Here is a 9,108-nt window from a genome sequence, read left to right as displayed (position 1 = left end):
ATTATACTACTGGATGATGTGAGAAAAAGTTTAAGTTTTGCAAACTAAATAACATAGAAATTAATGATATGATTATTACTTAAATGTTGATTAACGTGTTTATTTCGTATTAGTACCTATTCTTTATTGGTGACATATTGTTTAATTTACAAATTTGATTTCCCTAACATTATTTTCATCCTACTATTACATCCCTCAAATAAAAAAATATATATTTAATCGAGGAATGTGTTGCATGCTTGCAAAGGTACATGCTTGTACGGATGAAGCATATTTAAAAGGGGTGCAAGAAAATGGCGATAAACGTTTAAATATTCGATCGTTGTATGCATTATGATTTCCAACATTCTTTCGAATATAAATGTATATTGTAGCTAGACGTGTTTCACACTTTGTGAAAACAATTTATAGTTGAAGGTATCGGATATCAAATTCTTAAACTAAAATTTGTAAATTAAATTATGCGAATATTAATGATTGATCAACGGGTTTATTTTTTATTTGTGATACATTATTTAATTTGTAAATTTGGTTTAAAAGTTTAGTCTCCTTAACATTATCTACAATCTAATCATCAACAACCACATAATTGAATTTGCAAAATTGAGTTTCAAAATTTAGTCACTTTATCCATAATTAAAACCTAATATTATAAGCAAGGTAGATGCTTGTACGGAGAAAGCACGTACAGCTAAAAAACAGCAAGTAACCTTTAACTCTTCGATCCTTTATGCTTCATCATTCAATATTCTTTGTTACTTAATTAAGTAAAGCATATAGCAGCAGCTGCAGCTGCAGCTGCCTATAAATCAAAGCAACAACCGCCGCATTACATGCCCCAAGCTATCTGGTACACTACAAATGGAGTACTGGAAAACGCTAACGGTTCGGTCGGATCTGATGAAAGAGGGAGAGGATAGCTCTCGGCCGGATCAGAAAGAGAGAGAGAGATTAAAGAAAATGGAAAAGTTGAAAGATTCCTATAAATATGCCATGGAACAGAAATGTGAAGAGCTGAAGGAAATGTTCGAGAATCATCCGGAAATAATGCGCGAAGAAATGACAGTGGACGGGGACACTGTATTACACCTTGCGGCTTCTTACAGCAGCAAATCACAAGGTAAAAAAGTCCTCGAAATGCTTATCAACATACTCTGTTCAATCAATGACAAGATGAAAGCTGTGAGGGTTCCAAATAAGTACGGAAACAATACTCTCCACGAGGTGAGTGTGTCCGGCAATAAGGAAGCGGCAGAGTACCTGGTGAGCAACTTCAACAAGCCTGTTCCAGAAGAGGTCAAGATCAGTACTAGTAGTACTGATAAAGAGAATTATGCGCCGCAGCTGCGGGAGGCTCGGGATTTAGAGAATTATGAGCTGCTGCTGCGGGAGGCTCGGGATTTAGAGAATGAGCTGCAGAAGCAGAAGGCTCGGGATTCAGAGAATTATGCGCTGCAGCTGCTGGAGACTCGGAACTATTTAGGAGAAACTCCGCTCTTCAGGGCAGCTGCTCTCGGTCACACGGACTTGGTCAAGCTTTATGCCGACAAACTACAGGCGGACAATCTTTGGAGGCACTTCCACAGAGATGACAAAATGTCCGTTCTTCATATCACAGTCGTTGCGCAACATTTTGGTCTCTCTCTCTCTCTCTCTCTCTCTCTCTCTCTCTCTCTCTCTCTCTCTCTATGTGAGAACCCGCAATGTAGATTAATAACTTTTGCTCTTTGTCTTCTACAACGCAGAGACTGCTATTTGGTTATTGGAGAAATACCCATCTCTAGCGCTCCTTGAGGAAGATAAAGGATTGACAAGCCTTCAGTTGCTAGCCCAAATGCCAACTGCCTTTTATCCAAATTTTGAAGAAAGCAAATGGAAGATGCTAATTTATTATTGTAAGTCCCATTACCCTACAAACTGCTATATGTGTGCGCACATACGCATGGTATATATACACAGGTGCAAGCATGTTTTTTTTTTTTTTTTAATGAAGCAGTAATCTCATACTTAATATCATTATATATGCAGGCCTTCCTGATGGAGGAAATGTGGTCACACCACATCAGAAGGATGATGTGGAGAGCGGCATGGATGGCAACCATCCCCGTCCATCCGTCTTTCGGAAAAAGCTTGCAGGTAATCAAATTTGTAATCTCATTAATTGATCGAATTGGATTTTTTTCACTATTCTAACGAAGTTGCATGCATTAAATGTTTGGCAGTTGTTATGAAGGCTTACTATTCATTATGGGACTCCCTTGCTAAAGGTTTGTTTATTTTCCGCCCCATTTTCATTAAGGCGAACTTTTGTTATTGGAACTTTAAAAAGAAATATTATTTACTTATTTCTTATGATTTTATATAACAAGATGAAGAGTTCATGATAATTTCTTTAGAGTGCTGATAACATCTTCCTATGCCACTTTAGTTAATGTATACATATGCTTGACCATGCAATGGATAGGAATAGGAGGCCCACAGAAAGAGGTAATCTACATGATATGGAAGGAGAAGAAAAACAAAAAATTTCTGAATAAACTCATCCAATTGCTCGTCAAGTTGGACGACCATTCTTTGTTGACTCCTAGTAAGCAAGCAAAAATCAGGACCATTTCTCTATGGGAAAAACCTGATAAAGAAAAGGAAGCAACCAAATCCGGTACGACAAATGGTGATGAAGGTGGTGAAAAAGGAAACGCGGCCGCAGATAAGCATTTCTCTTGGGTCAGGGAGATAACCGAATTCGATAGATATGAAAAAGAAAAGGAAGCAACCAAATCGAGAAAGGAGGCGAGGAGTGAATTATACAACTCTTCCCCATTGCTTATAGCAACTATCAAAGGAATTGAACCCATTGTGCGGGAGATACTTGAGCAACGTCCTCAGGCAGCCGAGCATGTTAACCGTTACGAACGCAACATTTTGCATCTGGCCATTAAGAACCGTCGGGAAAATATCCTTGATCTTATCGAAAGCGAACCAACTCTGATGTCAAAGCTGAGTATGAGGATAGACCGCAATGGAAACACCATATTGCACCAGGCTGCAGATAGAACTTACTACTCTATAGCAGTGGCTCAGAAAGTAATAGGCCCTGCCATGGAATTGCAAAAAGAGCTGCTCTGGAAGCAGGTAATGTTCTCTTACTAGACTTATCTTGTCACACAGATATTTGTATTACTGATTAAGTCTATCGACCTTATAAATACTTATGTTGTTAGACAAATATTTCTATTACAAAATCTATACGTTGACATGATAAATGTGTATGTGTGTTTGTGTCAGCGTATAAAAGAGATGTTACCACCTCATTACATCATGCACCACAACGACAACGATCAGACAGAGGAGGAGTTGTTCAACGCTGGGCATGACGAGCTTCTGAAGTCCGCACAAGATTGGGTAAAAGAAACGGCTCGGTCATGCTCAACCGTGGCGGTGCTAGTGGCCACTGTGGTCTTTGCAGCCGCCTACGCCATTCCAGGGGGTAACGAGCAAAATGGTCGTCCTGTTTTCGAGAACAATCCTCTCTTTTGGCTCTTTACCAGCATGGACGTTGTGGCCATCGCCTGCTCATTATCTTCTGTGGCATTCTTTCTCTCGGTCCTCTCCTCCCCTCTCGAGTACCCAAATTTCGTTAAAAGCATTCCTCACAAGGTCATGATAGGATTCATCTTTCTCTTCTTGTCCATGGCAACCACCATGCTCGCCTTTGCTGCCACTATTTTGCTCTTGATTCGCATCGAGAAAAAATGGACCAAGTCTCTATTTTACCCTATTGCCTTTTTTCCAGTCCCTCTATTCGGCCTGCTTCAGTTTCCTGTGTATCAATTTGTCAAAACCATGTTTCTGAAAATGGATGCCTGGTTTTTCAAACCCTTACTCCGCTCCCTTGGCTTTCGCAAGAAGAAATTAATTTGGAAGACCAAGGCGCATTGAATCACATACACTTTTCGTCAGAGCACAATATATGGTGCAGATTCACCATCTTGCAACATAAATATTTTATTTATTGTTATCATTTGAATATTTGGGATTTTTCTTATTTTCTTCCTATTTTAACAATGTTATTGTGTCTTCATTCACAAGTACGGGCAATAAGTGAAGAATAAAGGCTTGTCACAAATTGTTGCTAAAAATTATGTCTCTTGCATGCTTTTATTGATTTGTAATCATCATTACCTGAGTTCAAACCCTACCCTCTTCTCTTCGCATAAATTAAATAATGATATCGCTTGTAATAAAATTAAGAGAAAAAAAATCATATTTAAGCGTAATAAAGTTGATTAGACTAATCAAGACTCTTGGATTTAGCCTGTTGTACGAAGAATTGCAGGTAATGTTACAGAATCTATATGTGTGCTTCTTATAAGCATACAAGTTTAAACCACATTGATGTGCACACACATGTATGTGTATATATGTATATTTGGTAACGCTCCCTGTCTAGAGTCTTGTAACAGTGTCTGTATTTGTTTACACTGCAATCCCCTCTTAGAGGGCCATGCATGGCTCCTGAAGCGTGTGCGATAGTTGCAGCCGATTTCATGGCTTCCATGGACTTGTACATCATGTAACAGTTGAATATCAAAATGCGGAACAAACAAGACTACAAAATAATAGGAATTTTATTGAACAAATTGAGAATGCCAAGACGGCTACAAAAACCCTAGAGACTACATTGTGACTGACTTGATCCTCAAACTAAATTACAAGCTCTATTTATAGAGCAATAAACCTAAGAAACCCTAATGCGTAAATGCCAAAAATACCCTACTACAAAATCAAAACAAATCTCTAATTAATTTCCTAAATAAACCTAATAAATTCCAACACCCCCCGTCAAACTCATGGCGGTACATGACATGAGTTTGCCAACAAGCAGATGTGGATGCAAGCCTCCAAATTCCAATGCTGATGCCAATACCGATGCTGATGCCGATTCCAATGCCGATGCCAATACCGATGCCAATTTCAATACGAAATTTCACCGATGCAAGTGCAAGATTCCAATGCCAGTGCAAGATTTCCATGCCAGTGCAAGATTCCAATGCCAGTACCAGTGCAAATGTCGATGCCGATGCCTAACAAACAAACAAAAAATCCAACCAAATATTTTTTTTTCTTCCTTCTTTCTTCCTTTTTTTCCTTCTGTGTGATTCCTTTTTTTTTTTTCACCTTCTGTGCGAACCAACATCACCAACCTCCTTCCTTTTTTTCTTCTGTGCGAACCAACATCACTAGCCTCCTTTTTTTCTTTTCTTTTTTTCCGCGAGGGTACGGTTGTGGACGGATCCAGATGCAGGGTGGGGCTGGGGAATGCAGAAATCCTAGTGCGATGGATTCACCAAATTCCTTTTTTCAAAAAACAGATTTTTTTTTCCTTTCTTGAAGACTACCAAGGACAAACTGAAAACCAAACCAGAAAACGTAAAAAATCTACGGACAAGACTAACACAATTTGACGGTCAATACCGAAATCCAAAGACAAAGAACATAAACAAAAATCCAAAGACAAAATGAACAAAAACAGAGTGACCAAGAACAAAGGACACGGACCAAAGCGGAAGCGAAAGCCTAAACGAGACCCAAACTAAACCAAAAAACAAAAAGCGACAAAACAAATTGATACCAACAAGAACGGATTGAACCATAAGGATCGAACCTGCTCTGATACCAAGTTGAATATCAGAGTGCGGAACAAACAAGACTACAAAATAATAGGAATTTTATTGAACAAATTGAGAATGCCAAGACGGCTACAAAAACCCTAGAGACTACATTGTGACTGACTTGATCCTCAAACTAAATTACAAGCTCTATTTCTAGAGCAATAAATCTAAGAAACCCTAATGCGTAAATGCCAAAAATACCCTACTACAAAATTAAAACAAATCTCTAATTAATTTCCTAAATAAACCTAATAAATTCCAACAGTAACTGACCCAGTTATAACTTAGCCAATGGGACGGCTTGTTAATTGCCTTTCAATGAAGTTTGTACTGTTAATTCGGCGGTACCTGTTGAATCGCCGTTTTATCTATAGGCTCGATCGTACTAAAAGATGGTCTCTGGCATAGTGAATGAAAATGATGCAGCACCTGATGTGCGAATTTTTTTATATGTGAATAAGTTCTTTTTAGTGAAAGATTTCCAAGGATGCCCAAAAGCCTACTGATTAAAGTGCTTATATGGTTTAAATACAAAGTGCTTTCGCTAAAGTCTCCTTTACGTTTTAGGTTGAATAAATTCGATTATCTCCAATTCCTCGGGTGGACGGATTCCATTCTTCAATTCTTGTCGAGAGATTCCATTCCTCTAAAATGGCTTGTTTGGTGCTGCAAATTGACTTGTCCAATTATACAGAAAATCAGACACAGATATTTACACAGCCGGTGACAGCCTCACACCTTTCAAAGGTTTACCCATCTCGAGTGGCAATGCCGAGTCGTGGTTGCTGACAATGTACACCGACGGACAGCTACAGATTACGAGGAAAGACAATTGCAGCATATCCGTGCTACTCAAGGGAAGGCCGCGCGCAGCCCCTCCTTACTCACTGGACAGAGCTCACCAGAGCAACTTGTATCTTGTGTTGTATATATGTATGTACCTGTTCGAGGACATGAGACGTAATTTTCTACAAAGAAATGATAAACAAACACCCTTGTTACGTTCTACGGTTGTTTCCGTTTAGTTTATATTACTCAGCTACATCCCTCAAGTTAAAAAAAAAATGATTTAACCGAGGCATGTGTTGCATGCCTGCAAAGGTAGATGCTTGTACGGATAAAGCATATTTTAAAGGGTAATAGAAAATGGTAATTTTATTTTTTGAACAATCAATATTATCTACACTAAGATTCTCTTCAATCCTGGGCTAAATGCCAAATTTCCCCCTATTCCCCCCCCCCCCCAAAAATCCAACCCAACCCAAGCCAAATGCCAATTGAGGGCCAAATTCCCCCCAAGGAATAGCCCAGAAACGCGTGGACTCTCCCTTTCCCAACCCATTCTCAGCCCGATCACGCACCCAACTCGCCCCACGCGGGCTGAGCCCTTCGACACCCTACAAGGTGGGCCCCGCTGTTAGCGCGTGCCACCAAACCCAACCCAACGACTCTTTTTATCATCCAACGGTTGGGCTTTTTGGACCGTTGGTTGATCCAACGGTCCAGATTCAAATTTTTTTTTTTAAATGTAATTTTAAAATACATTAAATCCAACAACTAAGATTGAATATAATTAAATCTAACAGTAAAAAAAAGATCTAACGACCCAAATTTAAATCCAATGGCTAAAATAATTAAAAAAAATTATTTAACTCAAAATTCACCAAAAAAACGGCCCGAATGCGCTTGCAAATGAAGGAAGAAGGGGATAGGGAGCAAGAGAGGTTCGAAATAAATTTAATGATGGAGGACCTCAACAAATACACTCCAAAGAGGAAGAAGTACTTACGTTGAAAGTTTGGTGAAAGTTGAACGATTGGTGAAAGTTAAAAGTTTGGTGAAAGTTGAAAGATTGGTGAAAGTTGAAGGCTTGCTTTGTGGAAAGATTTAGTGATTTTTCAATATTTATCGGAATTTAAATATTTTTAGATTAAAATGTTCATAAAATTAATTTACGATAGTCTACATAATTTTTTTTTGTCACATCCCGGCCCCGCTTCACCACCGTAACATGATATTGTCCGCTTCAGACCCCGACCACGCCCTCACGGTTTTGTTTTTGGGAACTCACACGAGAACTTTCCAGTGGTGCACCCATAATGGGATTGCTCTCACAAACTACTCGCTTAACTTTGGAGTTCCAAAGGAACCCGAAGTCAATGAGCTCCCAAAATGCCTCATGCTAGGTATGGATGAAAATATACATATAAGAATCACTTCCCTGGACGATGTGGGATCTTACAATTCACCCCCCTTAAAAGGCCCGATGACCTTGTCGGCACACCACGGCCAGAGTTAGGCTCTGATACCAAATCTATCACATCCCGACCTAGGGTCTACCACATCCCGGGCTCGCTCCACCAGCGTAGCACGATATTGTTCGCTTCGGGCCCCGACCACGCCCTCACGGTTTTGTTTCTGGGAACTCACACGAGAATTTCTCAGTAGGTCACCCATCATGGGATTGCTCTCGCGCTCTACTCGCTTAACTTCAGAGTTCCAATGGAACCTGAAGCCATTGAGCTCCCAAAATGCATCATGCTAGGTAGGGAAGGGAATATACATATAAGGATCACTCCCCTGGGCGATGTGGGATCTTACATTTTTAAAGTTAATTTAAGAAAGAAAAAAATAACCTAAGTTCATTCTTTAATAATCCCAAGCTAAAATTTTAGGCCAGAAGGGTTGAAGCAGAAAAGTTGTTTATGGGCTAAAAAAATTTGACTTTTAGCCCAATGGTTGGAGATGGTCTAAAGGAGTTGGACTTAACCTCACAATAAGCTAACAATAAAAAATATTAATTAATCTTTAAATATTCGATTGTTTTGTTAATTAATTAATTAAGCAAAGAAAGCATATATTAAGTACGTTGAAGCAGCAATAGCAGCAACCTCTGTTGGATAAATATTAGCAATCAATGATAAATGCGAATAAATAAATTAACAAAGTATGAACAAAACGAAATAATATTAAACAGACAAATTGAAGATCGAGGCTTAAACATAAATTTCGTTCCTACTCAATGGTTGTAGTTTTACGGACTTCTGCTTCACCAGGATTCAACGATCCAAGTCAGAATTCCAGCACCGAAAAACTTGACTTCTAGCGAATTTCTTTGTGATTCTCTTAGTAAGACAATTCTTCTACTCCCAATGCATACAATCGAGACTTCCTATTATGTTAGGGAAGCCTCTTTTGTCTGCCTTGCGTGGAAGCCTCTTCAAGTCTTTACGATTTGGCTTGCGAAGGTATATGGCTCCATCTATGGCTTGAATTGCCTGACAGAAGCGCTTTAGGTTCTCAATGGCAATACTCTTCGCAAGTCGGCAATACTCGTCAGTCGAGTCTGCAAAGCACTCATTAGCTAGCATCCGAAATGCAGATGTGAGCTTCTGATGAGGTGATAGACTTTTTTGGCCTACGACATCTATCTTCC

At 39.3% G+C, this 9,108-nt stretch overlaps 1 protein-coding gene across 1 annotated transcript; it reads left to right on the top strand.

Annotated features, from left to right (window-relative positions):
* The first annotated feature begins 828 nt into the window (after positions 1–828).
* On the top strand, positions 829–4,139 carry LOC126623944 (uncharacterized). Its single transcript, XM_050292917.1, has 6 exons — positions 829–1,636; positions 1,746–1,895; positions 2,029–2,136; positions 2,223–2,267; positions 2,429–3,132; positions 3,286–4,139. The coding sequence occupies exons 1-6, from the start codon at positions 862–864 to the stop codon at positions 3,937–3,939; spliced, it is 2,436 nt and encodes an 811-aa protein (XP_050148874.1). The 5' UTR covers positions 829–861; the 3' UTR covers positions 3,940–4,139.
* Positions 4,140–9,108: the final 4,969 nt, after the last annotated feature.

This window comes from Malus sylvestris, chromosome 5 (genome assembly GCF_916048215.2).
Source record: "Malus sylvestris chromosome 5, drMalSylv7.2, whole genome shotgun sequence".
In the NCBI taxonomy this organism is placed as follows: Eukaryota; Viridiplantae; Streptophyta; class Magnoliopsida; order Rosales; family Rosaceae; genus Malus; species Malus sylvestris.
This window is presented reverse-complemented; position numbering and strand designations above follow the sequence as displayed.

What these genes read in the sequence shown, in the direction of transcription:
- LOC126623944 (XM_050292917.1), top strand. Translation starts at nt 862, where the DNA reads ATGGAGTACTGGAAAACGCTAACGGTTCGGTCGGATCTGATGAAAGAG. An exon ending in GAAGATGCTAATTTATTATT is followed by an intron (nt 1,896 to 2,028) that starts GTAAGTCCCATT and finishes TTATATATGCAG; the next exon opens with GCCTTCCTGATGGAGGAAAT. An exon ending in ATGGGACTCCCTTGCTAAAG is followed by an intron (nt 2,268 to 2,428) that starts GTTTGTTTATTT and finishes ATGCCACTTTAG; the next exon opens with TTAATGTATACATATGCTTG.